This window comes from Orcinus orca, chromosome 11, assembly GCF_937001465.1.
Source record: "Orcinus orca chromosome 11, mOrcOrc1.1, whole genome shotgun sequence".
NCBI classification, from domain to species: Eukaryota; Metazoa; Chordata; class Mammalia; order Artiodactyla; family Delphinidae; genus Orcinus; species Orcinus orca.
In genome coordinates this window covers 30,644,089-30,664,413 of record NC_064569.1, presented here as the reverse complement: position 1 = coordinate 30,664,413, position 20,325 = coordinate 30,644,089, and the positions used below count along the sequence as shown (strand labels likewise).

General features: G+C 32.3%; 1 protein-coding gene across 1 annotated transcript in view; it reads left to right on the top strand.

The window, feature by feature from the left end:
* The window catches only part of ABCD2 (ATP binding cassette subfamily D member 2), an 80,324-nt gene that overhangs the window by 11,911 nt on the left and 48,088 nt on the right, over positions 1-20,325 (top strand). The window contains exons 3-6 of the mRNA XM_012538134.3: positions 4,122-4,243; positions 6,971-7,139; positions 7,869-7,963; positions 11,426-11,571. Coding sequence (XP_012393588.1) covers positions 4,122-4,243; positions 6,971-7,139; positions 7,869-7,963; positions 11,426-11,571 — 532 coding nt within the window. The remainder of the gene's footprint in view (positions 1-4,121; positions 4,244-6,970; positions 7,140-7,868; positions 7,964-11,425; positions 11,572-20,325) is intronic.

The following is a 20,325-nucleotide window of genomic DNA, read 5'->3' as shown; positions in this document are numbered from 1 at the left end:
ATCATTGTATTTCCATTGTATTTTGTCTCTAGGTAGTTTTTGATTTCCTCTTTGATTTCTTCAGTGATCTCTTGATCATTTAGTAACATATTGTTTTGCCTCCTTGTGTTTGTGTTTTTTTACGATTTTTTCCCTGTAATTCATTTCTAATCTCATAACATTGTGGTCAGAAAAGATGCTTGATATGATTTCAAATTTCTTAGATTTACCAAGGCTTGATTTGTGACCCAAAGTGTGATCTATCCTTGAGAATGTTCTGTGTGCACTTGAGAAGAAAGTGTAATCTGCTGTTTTCGGATGGAATGTCATAAATATCAATTAAAGCTATCTGGTCTATTGTGTCATTTAAAGCTTCTGTTTCCTTATTAATTTTCTGTATGGATGATCTGTCCATTGGTGTAAGTAAGGTGTTAAAGTCCCCCACTATTATTGTGTTACTGTTGATTTCCTCTCTTATAGCCATTAGCATTTGCCTTATGTATTGAGGTGCTCCTATTTTGGGTGCATTTATATTTATAATTGTTTTATCTTCTTTTTGGATTGGTCACTTGATCATTATGTAGTGTCCTTCCTTTTCTCTTATAACACTCTTTAATTTAAAGTCTATTTTATCTGATATGAGCATAGGTACTCAAACTTTCTTTTGATTACTATTTGCATGGGATATCTTTTTCCATCCCCTCACTTTCCATCTGTATGTGTCCCTACGTCTGAAGTGGGTCTCTTGTAGACAGCATATATATGGGTCTTGTTTTTGTATCCATTCAGTGAGCCTGTTTCCTTTGGTTGGAACTTTTAATCCATTCTCATTTAAGGTAATTATCGATATGTATGTTCCTATTACCATTTTCTTAATTATATTGGGTTTGTTTTTGTAGGTCCTTTTCTCCTCTTGTGTTTTCTGCTTAGAGAAATTCCTTTAGCATTTGTTGTAGAGCTGGTTTGGGGGTGCTGAATTCTCTTAGCTTTTGCTTGTCTGTGAAGCTTTTGCTTTCTCCGTTAAATCTGAATGAGATCCTTGTCGGCTATAGTAGTCTTGGTCGTAGGTTCTTCCCTTTCATTACCTTAAATATATCATGCTACTCCCTCTGGCTTGTAGAGTTTCTGCTGAGAAATCAGCTGTTAACCTTATGGGAGTTCCCTTGTATGTTAGTTGTCATTTTTCCCTTGTTGCTTTTAATAATTTTTCGTTGTCTTTAATTTTTTTCAATTTGGTGACTATGTGTTCAGCATGTTTCTCCTTGGGTTTATCCTGGCTGAGACTCTCTGTGCTTCCTGGACTCAGGTGGCTATTTCCTTTCCCATGTTAGGGAAGTTTTCAACTATAATCTCTTCAAATATTTTCTCGGGTCCTTTCTCTCTCTCTTCTCCTTCTCAGACCCCTGTAATGCGAATGTTGTTGCGTTTAATGCTATCCCAGAGGTCTCTTAGGCTGTCTTCATTTCTTTTCATTCTTTTTTCTTTATTCTGTTCCATGGCGGTGAATTCCACCATTCTGTCTTCCAGGTAACTTATCTGTTCTTCTGCCTCAGTTATTCTGCTATTGATTCCTTCTAGTGTATTTTTCATTTCAGTTATTGTACTATTCATCTCTGTTTGTTTGTCCTTTAGTTCTTCTAGGTGTTTGTTCTTTAAATCTTCTAGGTCTTTGTTAAACATTTCTTGTACCTTCTCAATCTTTGCCTCCATTCTTTTTACGAGGTCCTGGATCATCTTCACTGTCATTATTCTGAATTCTTTTTCTGGTACGTTGCCTATCTCCACTTCATTTAATTGTTTTTCTGTCGTTTTATCTTGTTCCTTCATCTGGTACATAGTTGTCTGCCTTTTCATTTTGTCTGTCTCTCTGTGAGTGTGTTTTTTGTTTCACAAGCTGCAGTATTGTAGTTCTTTTCTTCTGATCAGTTTTATTTCTTCTTAACAGAGGCTATCAGTGAAAGCTATTATTCAAACTACTTTTAACCCAAATTCATAAAATCCCATAATTATTTTAGATCATCAGCCAGATTCTCTGAGCCAAAACTATTCTTAGCACTTTAACTGATACAGCAGTTACTATTTTGGTAGCTTGCAAGAATCCTTTGTTAATTTTTTGTGGCTATCTAAATTTTATCCCACATTTAAATGTGTTTAAGAATATCTACATTCTGTTCCCAGCCATTTTAGCCATTCAGGTCTTTCTCTCATCACTTATACTAACAGTCAAAGCCTTTCTTTTTTCATTCTTCAAGGAAACAGACTAACTTCAAGGGAACTAAAGATAGTTTTCTAGAGCAGTACTTAACTCTAGAACTGGGAGGTTCCCATGAACTCATGGTTTTTCTGATACACAAGTAAAATCAGTGCTTAACACCAACCCATACTGTAACTTGACCAGGTTATTATTCAATTGGCATTGCTTGAAATTTCCCTTCTTTGAGACATTGCTTATGCTGTACTTGTGATCTTTTAAAATTGTATGCAGTCTTCAAGGCCTCACTCCCAGTCTACTCCTCCATGAAGCATTTCTTGTCTCTTGCAGAGAAATTATTTTTGCATCCTTCAAATGTGTCATATTAACTCTCCTCATAGGCTGCCCTGCATTGTTATTTGGGAACTTGTCTTCTTTCTCCTATCAAACTGTAAGCTTCCTAAGGAAAGAATCTGAAAATTACATTTAATCCTTGCATATCCTGTAACACCTTGCCTAATTTCTTGTAAATCCTGCTGTTCAGTAAATATCTGCTGAGTGAATTTTACCTTATATTATGCATGGATCTCTTTCAAACTCAGCTGAGCTGTCTATGAGCAAGTAAAGGTGAAAGTATCCAGTAGTTATAGCAGGGCACATGTTAAATATTTGCATGTCATGGAGAAAAAAAAAAAAAAACCTTTCACTGAGATAAATCCAAGAAAAATAAATAGCAAAGTGGGCTCATGGCTATTTATATTATTCTAATTTCTTCATTAATTTACAGCTTTCAATTTAGAATTTTGGTGATAGTCCATAGAAAGACTGGATAGAGAATCAAACTGATGCCAAGATTAAAGTAATGACCTGGAAAGAATAATTTTAAAGAATAATACTAAATGGAGTAGATAATAATAACAATAATAACAATAACACTTAGAGAAAGTAATAACACCTAACATTTAAGAGCAATTATTATAAACTATGGATTAGGCTAACACTTTGTTTACATTTCCCCTTTAAATCTCACAACAACCCTCTGAGATAGAATTGTTTGAGATAGTACTATTAATTCCCTCATTTACACATGAGGAAGTAGCATGGAGAAGATTAGTGGCTTGCTCTACTAACCTTACTACTTGCCAATAAGTAGTAGAGTCTGGACTCTAACCTAGTCTGACTTCTGGCTTTTAACCATAATTCTGCGTTGACAGTAATTTAGGATATTTATCTATCCATCCATCCATTCAATACACATTAAGGAGTATTGTGTTCTAGACACTCTGGTGAGTACTAGGAATAATGAATAACATACAGTCTTGCCCCTTAAAGAACTTATAGTCCACTGGAAAAGCCAGACAAGTGTTTCCAGGGAAACCTGTACTAAAGAGTTAACTCTTTAAGAAAGAGCTTGGCAAAAAAGAAAGTATATTAAAGTCAGAAAATATTATATATGCAAATACCAGAGAGTAAGCAGAATATTGCATGGTTGGGGTGTTGCTAAACTGTAGGGTGAAAGTTGAAACAGGTAGACAGAGCTAGATTATGAGGGTCAGCTACTTTGCATTTCTATTAAAGAAATCACACTTGAAATATTTGCTTAGATTCTAGTTAATGGTATTTTATTGACTGAATCAGTAGTATTTTATTACCTAGCTCTAATAAGGGCAGGACGTTGACTTTGGTAAGGGTTGAAAGAATGCTAAATGAAAATAGTCTTAATTTCTATAGATTTAATTCTTCTAACTCTCCTTCTAGAAAAATAATAAGACAAAGGAAGATTTAAATAAAATCTGGTACAAACACTATTTTTTAAATAATTCATTAATTTCTAGGAAATTGCTGATACTAATGAAAAATTTTCATGCGGTTGTTTTAGTCACAGTCTCATAGTACAAAACAAAACATTTAGTTACTTAAAAAATTCAACAGTTTTGTAATTTGCTTTTAGATCTAGAGGATGATCGAAAGCAAGCTATGGTTAGTGAGCGGACAGAAGCGTTTACCACTGCTCGAAATTTATTGGCCTCTGGAGCTGATGCTATTGAAAGGATTATGTCTTCATACAAAGAGGTACTTGCATTTCTTGTTATCAATTTGATTAAAATAAGATATATGGAAATCAAGCAAAAATGTAAATTACCACATATGTTTATTATTTTGGAAACATCTTTTCTCTACCAAAAATTGCTAAGAGTATAATCAAGATAAAGGACAACAACTCCCAAGTCTATTGCTGCTAATACCTTTCAGTTTTTATACTCTCAATTGTCAACTCCTTTTTCTGTCTATAGTATGACATATTTGCTCTTAAATTTTACTAAAATGTCCTTTGGTATGGATTTTGGAGCCAGAGTGCCTAAATCTAAATTCTTGCTGCAGTATTTACAAATTATATGAACTTGACCTGTTTGTGTCTGTTTCTTCATCTGTAAAATGGGGATAATGATAGTGATGACTTTGTAGAGTTGTTTTGATAGTAAGCACTTTAATAAGTGTTAGCCAATAATATTACTTATATACCTTGCAAACTTTTACTTATACTTCAGGACAAGTCAAGCCTTACCAACCACGTATAAAAAACCCTTTTGTGATTCTACTTTCTTTCTGACTTCCCTGCAGAGTCTGGGTCTTCCTCCTCTGTGTTCATAGTACATCTGGTGCTTTATTTACCACATTATAATTATCTGTCTTTTGCATAAGACGCTGAGTGGAAAGCAGGAACTATCTTATTCATCTTTACATTCCTAATATCTATTTTAATGCTTGGAATATTGTATATGGTCAGTAAATATTTGCTGAGAGAATGGTAATAAGACCTACAGATAGCACAGGGTTAAGATTAAAAATCACTTTATTCAATTCAGATATTAAATAATATTCCCATGGACAGTCATTCTCACTATTAATTACTCTTGTGGCTTTTGTATCAATATAAATTGCCAGAGCATCATTATAAATTTAGCTACCTATTAAATTATCCTTGAATAAATTATATAAGATAGTTGCAAAGTTTGTGATTTGCTGACAAAACTTTTCAATCTCATTTAACAACTGATTTGTTGAATTGGGTTTTTTTAAAAAAGGTAAAACCAGTTGTTTAGGGCCACAAAGCAAGACAACTCAATTAAAACGTTTTTTTCAAATAGTAATTTTGATAATCTGGAGACACAGTTTTGGGGATAGCTTTTTCAGCTAATAAATTACTTATTATTAAAGTTAAATGAGAAATCAAAATTTTTATATATCTCACATTCAATTCATTTTGCCTGTATGTACATTGAATCATAGAACTTTTACTTCTAAAGAATCTTGTTACTCCTGTGAAAGCACATGAAAGCATCATGGATTCTCCACTAGCTCTAGAGGGAACAAGGTTTCTTTTTAGACAAACCCCCTTGTCTTATATCCCAAAGTAATTTGTCCACAGTCACATTCTCATTTCTTTTTTTTTTTGACACTCTTTGCCCATTCATCCCTGCATCCTGGTCTACTAACTCAATGCCCCCTGCCTTTCTTTAATTGACCTCCACATTTGTTTCAGACTTTTTTAATGCACCTATATTTACTTAGGTTTCTTTTGGATCCATATTTTGTTAATCCTTAGTTCTGATTTCCTCTACTTGGGAACTCAAGAGATTCTTCTAGATAACAGTTTAGAAATTATCCTATATAATAGCTATAACATTAATATATAGAAATGAAATACTAATCTAATTATAGACCTCTCACACAGTAGAGACATGTGGTAGAAAGCTTTTAACAATAATACCTGCTCATTCACTGTTTAAGTTTTGCACACACAAAAATCTTACACAATGTTGGTAATGTATTAGTCCATAGTTTATTGTTTAAGAGACATTTATTAGTGACATGCCTTGCTTATTGATACCAATTTCCTACTAAACAGTTCTGTAAGGGAATGGTTTTTGTTGCTTCCTTTTCACTGAGAAAGATGGTCTTGACAGGCCATGAGTCACCTTTCAGATGAGTCACCTTGATAACAAGGTGTTCTTTTAATAGAAAAGCAGCAGAGATTCAACCTAAATTGGACAACTGGCAGAATAGGAGCAATATACCACTCTATTGAGCCTTTTGAACTAAAGCAGAGATTTATCTCATCTAGAAAAAAAGTCATATTTAATATTTTTCTTTGGGCATATAAATCATGTTTGGCTTGAAAAGAAGCTGAATTTTGTGGGATTTGGACTGAAAAGGATTTAAAGCTTTTCACTGAGCTCATGCCCAATATTGGTATCCACTAGCAGGGGTATTTTCTCTGGCTAAACTTAGGAATTTTGACAATCAGTTTGACTAAGAAATGTCATTTCATAATAAGAAAAATATGCATTTTTCTTCTATTTAAAATCTATTTTTAATTGAAAAAAGATATCAAAATAAAGAATCATTATTTCACTGAATGGATTTAAGCTTTTCACAAAACTTCTAATTTCTGGAAATCAAATTTTCTTGCAAACAGGGGCCAAATCAGAAAATTGATTGAAAGATTTTTAAGTCTCACTAATATTCTGAAGTCTTTACATTTCACTTTGAACCCTGACGTGAATGAATAATTTTTATGTGTTTTTTAATTCCAATCAAACTTAAGCTGTCAACTTGCTATGCTGCTTTCTTGGTAAGTTTTTTAGTGTTACTGGCTTTAGTTATCAGATGTACTATCTACTTTTCAAGTATAATAAAATAGGATCTTTAACATTAAATCAAGAAGCTTATATGATTGCATATTTGTTTAAAAGTCTGTCTTGAGTATACTGTTTTATCTCCCTATGTTGGTTTTAGATAACTGAATTAGCAGGCTATACTGCTCGAGTATACAACATGTTTTGGGTCTTTGATGAAGTAAAAAGAGGCATTTATAAGAGAACTGCTGTCTTGCAAGAGTCTGAAAACCATAGCAAGAGTGGAGTTAACATAGAATTACCCCTCAGTGAGACATTGGAAATCAAAGGTATTAAACTCAAATGTTTTTATATTTTTTCTATATTTAAATGTTTATCAACAGAACCAAAGTTTTTTAGAAGATAGCTTTGAACAGATGTAAGGAACCAACATTTAGTTATTTAAACAGTTATTCCTAAAGTTAGTGTTGCATTTTGAGAAGTAGTGACTAATGTTACCATAAAAAATATTATGCTACTTTTATTTAGGACAAAATGTCTAGAATTATTTTTAGAAACTGCACATATGGCAAAATGAATTGTTTGCATTTAAAATTCAAATAACAGAATTAGAGCTAATGTCATACTGTTCTCCATCATTCTGTCATTTGGTTTGGTTATTATAATTTTAAAAATTATAGTTTTCTATGTCTTAATTTCCTTTTTACAACTGTTTTTTTCTATAGGAAAGTTTAATTGAGAGAAATAAGTAGTTATAAACAGTGTGGCTGGGTTATACCAGATAGAGTTTAGCTTTGCTCTTATTATGATATTAACATCATATTACAGTAAAATAATATTTCTGAGAAAGATTTTCCAAATAGATATGTCAAAATGTGCAAATTTACATTAGACTTTCTTTAGATATAGATATCTATATTTACATTTATTTCTATGATTCATTAATGTGAATTATCTTTATAGTGAATTTATCTGTTATGCTACATTATACTTTAAGTTATTTAATTAGCAATAACACATGATAGCTTTTGAAACTTAAACTCTTCCTTAACTTATAGGAAAAGTTATTGATGTGGATCATGGAATTATTTGTGAAAATGTTCCCATAATTACACCAACGGGAGAAGTGGTGGCTTCCAAGCTAAAGTTCAAAGTAAGATGATATTCAAGAATCTTCTGATTGTTGCCAACACAATAATACAAAACAACTCAGAATTCATGTACTTTATATTAAATACTTGGAGGAGCATATGGAAAGGAGGGGAAATCGAGAAAGGTATGCATAGAGGCTCAATTACAGAAGCAGTTACTTCCTCAGAAAGCAGAGAGAAAGAAAAATTTGATTTCTACCGCTTTATGGCCTGGTTGAAAATCAAAATTAGAGTACACTGAGAGCCTGTACAAAGTAACTTTTGGGAACAATAGGAAATTTCTTCAGAAATTAATATCTGGAAATACATTTTATTTTTTTTCCTTATAGGAGTTACTCAAAAAATACAAGCCTATATTGTTATATATTTACTAAAATATGAGAGAAGTCATCAGCAAGTTTATATTCTCTAAATTTAATTTATATTTTCAATAATCACATCTTCTATTAGGAAAAAATGATCAGAAGATTCATGAATTGGAATTTAGCTTTTAATTCTGTTGAGAATAATGGTTATTTGTTATTTAATACTCTGTCTTGATTACAAAAACTAAGGTGCAAAAATAGCTAATAAATCTGAGACCCTGATTTAAAGTATTGTAAAATTCAAACACACATTTTGGAATTCAAGTACAAAATAATTTGCTGATAAGTATAATGGAGTTATCTGTGCTTAGTTCAAACAATGACATGATTGGACTTGATAACAGAATTAGAAACATGACCCTATATGTGCATTTAATGATTTTAATATGGACCTTAGCCTAGGTTTAATTATTAAAGATATATTTGAAAATGCATAAGCCTGCTGGAAGAGGATGAGAAGTACTGAACAGGGAGAAATTCTGTGTTAATAAACGTAAGAGAAATTGTATTTTAACTACAATTTGGTTGGGCTCTATTTTTCCATTAATGGACCTGTAGAGTAGCAATAAGGTGCTAATGATGCAGCATAATCTTAAGTAGATTTAAAATAAAGCCTTTGAAGAGGCCTACATGGGATATTTAACTATTTGCTAATACTTTAGCAATTTTTAATGTATGATTTTGTATAGAGGTTTTTCATCAGGTTAGGTTTCATAATATCAATTCTTGTTGCTCCATTTATTAAATAGAGGAAGAGTCTTGAATTCTGCCACCTACTAACTAAATACATTATTGTGGACACATAACACTCTTTCTGTGAAAAAATTCAGAGCTCAGTATATTTTTATATAAAATGAATTTTAAAATAATCTAGTGAAAGTGTCATAAATTTTGAGGTTCTACAAAGGTATATGTTAATATAGTATTATGATAATTATTTATTTCTGAGTCAGACAGGGAGTTTTATTTAAAGTCTCAGGTCCCCAAAGTATAATACAAAATTTTGTTCCTCTGCATGGATTGATAAATAAACAGGTTTCTAGAGGAAAACATTCTCATTCTTATGTTAGCCTTTTGGAATTAAAAAACCATTTGGAGAAGAAAATTTCAGTAAATGTGGGAATTCTTTTGCCTCACACTGTTTACTAAACATCAGAGAACTTATGCTAAAAAATAATATGAATGTAGAAAAGTCTTCTATTATGACTCAAAATGTGTTAAATTTCTGAGAATTCCTAGTAGAGAATGACCCTATTAAATATTTTGTTTATATACCTTTTCCATGGCACATACCTTTAAAAAATCATTGGAAAAGTGTTTATGCTTCTATAAAATTAAACTTTCTTAATCCTCTCTCTACTGAAAGAGCAGAGCAAATCACAAAACCCTTTCTGGGTTCTTCCCAGGATTTTTTTAAACTTTATTCTATTAAAATGGCATTTCAGTTTGCCTACAATTAGGGAGAAAAAATATCTGTGGTCAGATTTTATAGACTCAAGCTTGCACCTGTCTTATGTCCTTGTGGTAGCTATCTTTATTGCCTGGAATGCTCTTCCACCAGATCTTACTTGTTGCTTCTTGTCACCAGGCTAAGGCAAAAGGGTATCTCCTCAAAGAGGACTATCCTGACCACCTAATCAAAAGAAGCCCCCTTCCCCTGCCAACCTCACAATGCCACCATCTTTCCCTAACACATCTTCTGTTTTTGCTATCATAATAGCATTTACGACTAGTTAATTTTTTGTTCATGTGTTTATTGCCATCTTTGCCATTGAAATGTAAGCTCCATAAGAACAGGGACTTTGTCTTGAGCAGCACTGTAACTTCTGTGCCTGAATGTCAAGCACATTTAGATATTCAATCAATGTTTGCCGAGGAAATGACTAATTACTTAGAATATAAATCTGAACCATTTTTGCTTTACATATATTTATTACATACATTCTTAGTTCTTTTATCTAACCTTCATATCAACCTTTTTTTCCTTCCCTTCCTCCCTCCCCCGCTTCCTCTCCCTACCACCTTCTTTCAGCAAAAATATTTTAGCTTATGTTATACACGGCAAATGAGTAATGGATATACATGGATATGGTTCCTTATACTGACATAATACAAGTAATATAATGCTCTTTCACCTTTGAGTTTTCAACATAATGTATTCTACATCATGGACCTTAGATATATGTATCTAATACTGTACAAAGCTATATATACAGGCATACTGTAAATTTCTGCCTCTCGTACTTTCATACTATATTCATTATTTAGTCACTGATTATAAAATATCATTTGTTCTTAGAAGTAAATCAGAGTTTTAAATAATGTTCCTTTTTCTTGACCCTTACAATACCTTTAAGATAGCACATTGACAACTTCCTGATCCTATTGGGTGGAATAAGAAGTCATGAAATTTAACTGTTTAAATGATAAATAAGCTGAAAGATTCTAAGAGAATCATCCAATCAACAATCAATAAATAGCTTAATTCATCCCTAGACATAAGACTAAATTACAGTCTTCTTGCTTGTCTCTGTCTTAATTTCATAAACGTATTTTCTCCATCTGTGAATAAACCAAAATTAGAATCATTTTATGTCTCTCATTATGGGCTTTTGTAATTTCTGTAACATTTCAGACTACTGAATTAAACAACCCAGCTGACTTGTAGAACTCCAACTTACAAATACAACAAAGTTGTATCTTAATTGAAGTAAATTTAATCAAATATTAATATAAATAAAATAAATTCAATCTATTTTAATTTAAATTAAATTTTTCCAATTTCTTATTTCCACGTGGTTATGTTCCTATGTATTTGTGTAGTATGTGATGGCAAGACCTCAATGAAAATTTTGGGAAGTCAGTGCTCATTTGAAGAAGATCCATTTCTTTGGAATTGGATTATTTTGTGATGCTTTTAGCGTCAGAGCATAGTCAAAAGCCAGATTTGATGGTCTCAATCCCGATATATTTTTCTTTGATTCCTTGCCCATCCTAGGTTATCATGTGTTTGAAAGTTTAAAAACAAATCCCTTTTAAATGCTGCCAAATGAAACCATTTTTACATATTGTAATTTCTAATTTTATTTCTTATGTTAGGTAGAAGAAGGAATGCATCTTTTGATAACTGGTCCCAATGGTTGTGGGAAAAGTTCTCTCTTCAGAATTTTAAGTGGGCTCTGGCCTGTGTATGAAGGAATCCTATATAAACCACCTCCACAACATATGTTCTATATTCCACAAAGGTAGGTAAAGTTTCTTATATCACAATGAACAATTTCCTTTTGCTTTTGAATTATCTTGATTCCTTAAGCTCTTCTGTAGGTAATCTTTAAGCATGTTTTTATTGAGAGATGCAATTAAGGAAATAAAAATTATCCTAAAAGTTTTATTACTGCTTTGATTATAATAGTTTCCAGGATAATAACAATTCTTTTCATTTTCACATCATTGTAATGAACATTCAAAGACTATAGATGTTAGTCTAAAGGAGTAGCAGGCTAGTCCAAAGAGTAAGTATATTGCCTTAGATGTCAGATTATCTCTTCTCACAAAAAAATTAATAGTTCTTGGATAGTATAGTAGTCTTTCCATCAGGCTGCATATGTTCATATGTTCTAAAATTGTTCAATTATGTTTTAAGAGCCTCTGTGAAATAATCTTTATCACAATTCTGTTATATAATTAATTAATGATTTGAAACTACCTTAATTAAAAATATTTTACTCTAATAATGAGTGTAAAAGTAAGCATAGAAATATAAAAGGAACATTTTTCTTCTGAAGTTTTAAACTATCTTCCTTCATAACAATTTACAGATGTCTAAACAGAAAGTTATACTTGAAAATTTGGAATATTCATTGTGGGTGAGAGAAAATTAAATTTAAATAAAATTAAAATTAAATTCATCTGACCCAGTAATTTTTCCATCTGTCATCACCCTGGGTTAGGTCGACATCACAAAAGTACTCCTACTGTGTTAGAGGACTATTCTGTGGAACGTAGTAGAGCACCTATGCTGAAATTATATTACAAGAGCAAATATAAAAGTTACATCAAGTATGATGCTATCACATCTCTCTTCCTCTTCTTCCTTTGTTAGAAAGTGTTGGTACAGTCCTGCCCAATGGACTAATTTTTAGATCATATGTTGTAATTATGCAGATGAGGCTTTGTGGGGTTTTTTCTTTAAAGTAAGACCTATCAGAGTAGTAGGAAGCTATCTGAAGTATAGAAGGATGAAGAACTGTATTGGCAGTAAAAAATATTGGATGTGAGCAGTGCTATGAATACTTATATTTAACACAAAATAGATAACAGACAGCAGAATCATTGTCTCTTTCTGTCTGTGCTTTAGAATACTTTTGGGAAATGTTCTGGATCTGAAAACTAAATAATACTGCCAAAGTTTAAGTTTCAGACATTAACGCATTAAGTAGACCGATTTTAATTTCTTATTTAGGTTTTAAAGCATAGAATCATGAGGAAAATATTCTGTTACATCATAGAATCTACTCTTTTAATGCAGATAAAATTGTATACATAAATTTTATATTTTTCACTATTTTAGATTTCATTTATAATATAGATACAGTTCTTAAATATAGCTATACCCTGAGCAATAAAAGACATTTCTCAGACTTAAGAAAGCGCATTATCAGCAAAGCTAGCCTTCAGAAATGAAGGAGAAATATTTTCCCAGACAAATAAATGCTGAGGGAGTTCATGTTCATTAGACATGCCTTACAAGAAATGCTGAAAGGAGTTCTTCAAATTGAAATGAAAGGCTGCTAATTAGTAACAGGAAAACATATGAAAATATACAACCCTGGTAAATGTAAATATATAGTCAAATTCATAATACTCTAATACTGTATTATGGTGGTGTGTTAACCATCTAACTCTTAGTATAAAGGTTAAAGGACAAGAGTATTAAAATAACTATAACTAGTACAATTTATTAATGAATACACAATATAAAAAGAGGAAAATTATGACATTAAAAACATAAAAGGGGGAGAGTAAAACTTGCAAGAAGTTTTATATACGCCTCATAGGAACCAGAAAGCAAAAACCTACAGTAGATTCACAATAGATAAAGAGAAGGAAATCAGAGCATACCACTACAGAAAATCACCAATTCACAAAGGAAGGCTACATGAGAGGAAGAAAGGAACAAGAGACAAAACAACCAGAAAACAATAAGATGACATTAGTAAATCCTTACCTGTCAATAACTAGTCTAAATGTAAATATATTGACTTCTCCAATCAAAAGACATAGAATGGCTGGATGGATGAAAAAAAAGACCCAACTTATTTGCATTATAAGACATTATAAGACACTCATTTCAGCTTTAAAGACACACATAGACTGAAAGTGAAGGGATGGAAAAAGTTATTCCATCTAAATGGAAACCAAAAGAGAGCAGGGATAATTATACTTATATCAGAAAAATTAGATTTTAAGCCAAAATTGCTAAAAAGAGACAAAGAAGGTCATTATATAATAAAAATGGGGTCAATTCATCAAGAAGATATAACAGTTGTAATATATGTACACTCAACATCAGAGCACCTTAATATATTAAGCAAATACTAGCAGATCTGAAGGGAGATAGACAGCAATAAATTAATAGTTAGGGACTTCACTGCCCCACTTTCAACAGTGGGTAGATCATCCAGACAGAAAATCAACAGGGAAATATTGGACTTGAACCAATATTTAGACCAAATGGATTTAGTAGACATATACAGACATTCCATGCTATGCCAGCAGAATACACTTCTTCTCAATCATGCCCGGAACATTCTCTAAGAATATTATATGATAGGACACAAAATAAGTCTTACCAAATTTAAGAAGATTGAAATCATACCAAGTATTTTTCCCATTATAACAACATGAAACTTGCAATCAATAACAGGAGGAAAGCTGAAAATTTTACAAATAGTGGAAATTAAACAACACACTCTTGAGCAACCAGTGGATCAAAAAAGAAATCAAAAAAGAAATTAAAATATCTTGAAAGAAATGAAAATGGAAATACAGTATATGAAAACCTATCTGATGCGGCAACAGCAGTTCTAAAAGGGATATTTATAGCAATAAGTTAAGAAAAAAAGAGATCTCAAGTAACTAACTTTACATCTCAAAGGAACTAGAAAAAGAAGAACAAATAAAGTCCAAAGTTTGCAGAAGGAAGGAAATAATAAAGAGAAGAGCAGAAATAAATGAAATAGAAACCAGAAGACCAATAGAAAAGATTGATAAAACTAAGAACTGATTATTTGTAAAGATAATATTGATGAGCCTTTAGCCTATCCCTGGGATGCAAAGATGGTTTAACATTGCAAATCAATAAATATGATACACCACATTAATAGAATGAAAAACAAATATCATATGATCATCTCAATAGATGCTGAAAAAGCATTTGACAAAATGCAATATCCTTTCATAATATTAACTCTCAACAAACTGGATCTAGAAGGAACATACTTCAACATAATAATGGCCACATTTGACAAACTCAGAGTTAATATCGCATTCAATGGTGAAGAATGAAAGCTCTCCCTCTAAGATCAGGAACAAGACAAGGGTGCCCACTCTGAACATTCTCATTCAACAAAGTACTGGAAATCTTAGATAGAGCAATCAGACAAGACAAAGAAATAAAGGTATTCAAACCAGAAGGAAAGAAGTAAAATTGTCTTTGCAGATAATATGATCTTTCATGTAGAAAATCCTAAAGACTTAACCAAAAACATTTAGAAAAAATCAATGAATTCAGTCAAGTTGAAGGATACAAAATCAACATACAGAAATCAGTTGTGTTTCTATACACTAACTACAAACTATCTGAAAAGAAATAAAGAAAAACTATTCCATTTACCATAGCATCAAAAACAATAAAGTATTTAGGAATAAATTTAACCAAGGAAGTGAAAGACCTATACACTGAAAACTATAAGACTTTGAGGAAAGAAAGACTTTGAGGAAAGAAACTAAAGACACAAACAATTGGAAAGATATCCCATATTCATGGATTGAAATAATTAATATTATTAAAATGTCCATACTGCACTAAGCCATCTATAGATTCAATGCAATTCTTATCAAAATTCAATGGCATTTTCCACAGAAATAGAAAAAACCATCCTAAAATTTTTGTGGAAGTACAAAAGACCCTGAATAGTCAAAGCAATCATGAAAAAGAAGAACATGGTTGGAGGCATCACACTTCTTGTTTTCAAACTCTGTTACAAAGCTATAGTCATCAAAACAGTATGGTACTAGTATAAAAATAGACATAAACCAATGGAAGAGAATAGAGGGCCCACAAATAAATGCCTGCATATGGTCAATTAATATTTGCCAAGAGAGTCAAGACTACTCAAAGATAATCTCTTCAATAAATGGTATTGGCAAAATTGGATAACCACATGCAGAAAAATGAAATTGGACTTCCTCTGTCTTACACCACTCACAAAACTGAACTCGAAATGGATTAAAGACTTAAATGTAAGACCAGAAACCATAAAACTCTTAAGACATAGGAAAAACTCCTTGACATTGGTCTGAGCAATGATTTTTTGGATATGACACCAAAAGCACAAACAATAAAAGCAAAAATCAGCAGGTGGAACTACATCAAACTAAAAATCTTCTACACAGTGAAGGAAACCATCAACAAAATGAAAAGCCAACCAATGGAATGGGAGGAAATATTTGCAAGTCTTATATCTGATAAGAGGTCAATATCCACAATATATAAGGAGCTCATACAACTCAATAGGAAATAAAAAACAGTACAGTTTAAAAATGGGCAGAGGATCTTAATAGACATTTTTCCAAAGAAGATATACAGATTGTCCAACAGGTACTTGAAGAGGTGCTCAACGTCACTAATCATCAGGGAAATGCAAGTCAGACCACAATGAAGTATCACCTGTCTGAGTGGCTAATCTCAAAAGATAAGAAATAACAGGTATTGGCAAGGATGTAGAGAAAAGGGAACGCCTATGAACTCCTAGTGAGAATGTAAGTTGATGGAGCCGCTATGTAAAGCAGTATGGAGTTTCCTCAAAAAATTAAAAATAGAACTACTGTACGATCTAAACTCCCATGTTCATTGAGGCATGATTCACAATAGCCAAAATATGAAAACAACCTAAATGTCTGTCAACAGATAAATAGAAAGAGATATGGTATGTATGTATATACAATGGAATATTCTTAAGCCATGAAAAAGGAAATCCTGACATTTGTGACAACATAAGTGAAATAAGTCTGACAGAGAAAGATAAATACTGTATTGATATCACCTATATGTGGAATCTAAAAAAGCTGAACTTGTAGAAACAGAGTAGAATGGTGGTTACCAGGAGCTGGAGAGTGGGGGGAATGGGGAGATGTTGGTCCAGAGTACAAACTTACAGTAAGAAGTTGAATAAACTCAGGGAATTTAATACACCCCATTGTGATCAGAGTTAATAACACATTATATACTGGTAGTTGTTAAGAGAGTAGACCAATGTTCTCACCACACAAAAAAAGTGGTAATTATGTGAGTAATAGAAGTGTCAGGTAACAATACAGTGATAATTATTTTGCTGTATGTAAGTATATCAAATCAACATGTTTATAACTTGAACTTACACCATGTTATATGTCAATTTTATCTCAGTAAACCTGGAAAAAATATCACTGAGCTGTACGCTTAAAAATGGTTAATATGGTAAATTTTATTTTACCACAGTTTTTAAAAGTGGAAAAAAAAAGAAAAAAAATGCAAAAATTCTAGTCTTTGCCCTCAGGAGACCTATGTTATTTTGCAACAAACATAAATCACTAGGAAACTTTTTCTTAATTATGAAGTTTACTGTTGCCTAGGCAAAAGGTCAACTACAACTTAGTTAAGAAAAATGAGAATGAAAGTCTATTTTTAAGGCTTAATTTTTTTTAATAATGTTAAAAGTCATTTTATCTTGATTATAAAGCTTCTAGAAACATGAAAACTTGTATTTGTTTAAAATCCTATAGGACCAATATCTTGCAAAAGAGCATAAAATTTATTTAAATGTATATGTAAACTAGGAGAGCCTAAATATAGTATTTACATCTAGTATTCTAAAAGCTATTGATTTTTTCAAAAAAGTTTGAAAATAATCTTATGTGTCTTTATGATTTAAAAGAAAGCTGCTACATAGACGGGAGGGGAGTTTGGGGGAGAATGGATACATGTATATGTATGGCTGAGTCGCTTTGCTGTGCACCTGAAACTATTACAACATTGTTGATTGGCTATACTCCAATATAAAATAAAAAGTTTTTAAAAAAAAAGAAAGAAAGCTGCTACAACCTATTTCAAAATATTTGTCAGTAGGTAATTTTAAACTTTTCTTTTTAGGATATTCTTATTAATGAATATTATCTAGTATCTTATTGCATTAATTTATAGCAATAGAATATAGGTTAAGTACTAGTTTGGCAGAAAAAAAACCTGTAAATTAAATATAGAATTGAGTCTTATGTACCTACAGAATAAACTTCATAAGTCACAAACAGACCTTTATAATAATCCCCGTTTTCACTTTTCATGATTGAAAGACTTCTTGGTAGAGGATCAGTCTCTTTATGCAATGATCAAATGTAAATTAATTGTTATTTTTATGGGGAAAAAGGAGTGGGTTTTGTTAAAGTGGATTTCTAATAATGTCATGTAGTGTACAGTAGAAAAAGTAAACTGGGAGAAAAAATGTTCTGATTAAGTATATTGAGACTGCTTATTTTTTTAATGAAATTTGCAGAGAATTTGAAGAGTTGCTATGGCTCAGTTTCAAGTTGGGAAACCTGAATTCCTGAGAAATTGTGAAATCACCTCAATATTTTCCCAGTTAATATCTTCTGATACTTCAGCAATGTTAATAATGAGAACCAGATAAAAAAAAATCTTGGCCTTTGTTCAAGAATATAAATAAAAAGTTATTTGGGATGGTAGATGGTAAAATTCTTAGTTTTGCTCAGATAGTTCTTAAACTATTTTGGCAATCTTAGGCTGTTTGAGACTGAATTTCCTGAGCAATGTGACTATACTCTTTAAACTGATAGTTGAAACTTATTGTTCCCTACTGTATTAGCCATCTGACCCTCAGGAAAATTGTTACACTTGAATACAGATTCTGAATTTCTTTTGTCAGTTCTTGGTGCACTTTGTCTTAACCACTTAAAGGTTGATTTATGATCTGCTCTAGCTTTCACTAATCCACAAATTTATGGCTCATTAGTCATTTAGTAATTCCCTAGTACATCTCTGTCTTCAGCCATTAAAGACTCTGAAGCCCAATCTTTTTTTCTTTTTTTTTCTTTTTTGGGCTGCGTCTGGTCTTAGTTGTGGCGCGCAGGCTCTTTGTTGCTGTGCGCGGGCTACAGAGCTCATGAGCTCAGTAGTTGCAGCTTGCGGGCTTAGTTGTCCCGCGGCTTGTGGGATCTTAATTCCCCGACCAGGGATCAAACTGGCGTCCCCCACATTGCAAGATGGATTCTTAACCACTGGACCACCAGGGAATCCCTGAAGCCCAATCTTTAATTTGTTTAGTTCACTTTCTAATAAAATACTATTGTATGCTAACACTTACCAAAATGGGAAATTGAAACATTTGGTGGGGGTTGGGGAAACAGAACGTGAAGGAGAGGAAGGGAAGGAGGGAAGAAGGAAGGAAAGAAGAAAGGGATGGAGGATGGAAGGGAGGGCAGGAAGCAAGACAGAAGATAATAGGTGTTCACTGACAAAAGGCAGCAAAATCTTGGGTTCCTTTGTACTATTTTTTAAAAAAACTCTCCAGGGTATCAGTTGTATACATCACATATTTCTCCCCAGCAACAGTCTCCAGTTTGGCAACAACCCACCATGTAATTCTGTTCCCAAAGCTCCTGCTGTCACTATCCTTTCTTGGTAGAAATATCTAGGGACAGAAATTTTAACCATGATCTTCTTACTACTGTAAACTTTATGCCCAAATACTTACACTAAGGCCAACAGATCTAAAATAGATTCAGACTTCCCACAAATTTGCATGAAAAGATAATTTGTACACATTTCTGCCCGTACTTGACTTTGAAATATGAGAAGTAAAAGGTTAAGAAAGTGAAAGGATTATAAGGATTGAATTAAATTTGACTAAACATTTTTTAAAAGAAAGAGAAAAAGAAAAGAAAAGAAAAAATGGGGGTGGAATAGTAAGGATATTTTATTTCATATCTTGGGAAAATTACTGTACTTTATTCTTTGTCAATGCTCTACTCTTTTTTTTTTTTAAATCAATGTTTATTAATGCCCTGCTAGAAGATGCTTTAGAGGATAGTGAGTAAAGACACAGTCACTCTCAATGTGTGTTTGTGTCTAATTTGGTTATAAACAAAAACATGCAACTATGTCCTATAAAAACCCAGAACAAATGCCTCAAGAAAGACAAGAAATGCTATAGAAATATTCAAAATGAGAAAAAATATTGTAGAACAGCATGTCACTTGACCTGGGTTTTGAAAGTTAGAATTTTAACAATTGCCATAAATTGGATGTTTCTCAAATGTCTAAGTAGAGCAGAAATGCCACAGATTCAAGTAAGCATGAGTCTTCTGGTTTTGCTTTTTGGATACTTCCTTCTAAGCAGGGCTGTTCTATTCACCCTCCTTCTAATACACCAAGCTGAGGAAAGCAATTATTTATTATTAATATTATGTCATTGGTACATACTGAAGATAATAGCATCCATCCCCTAAGTCCTTAATCATTCCTAAGATGTTCTTTCAGCTGAATTTCTTTGAATTACTTTTTAAAGTTCTCTAGTGCTTTGGGGGTCTGCCCTTTCCCTAGTATCCACCTAAGAAGCTCGTCTCCTCTTTTTGAATAAATGACGTAGTCTTAACAGGTTAAATTTTAGTCTACTAGTGCTTCTTGCAAAACATAGCAAAAGATGACAGTAACTTGTTTCTAC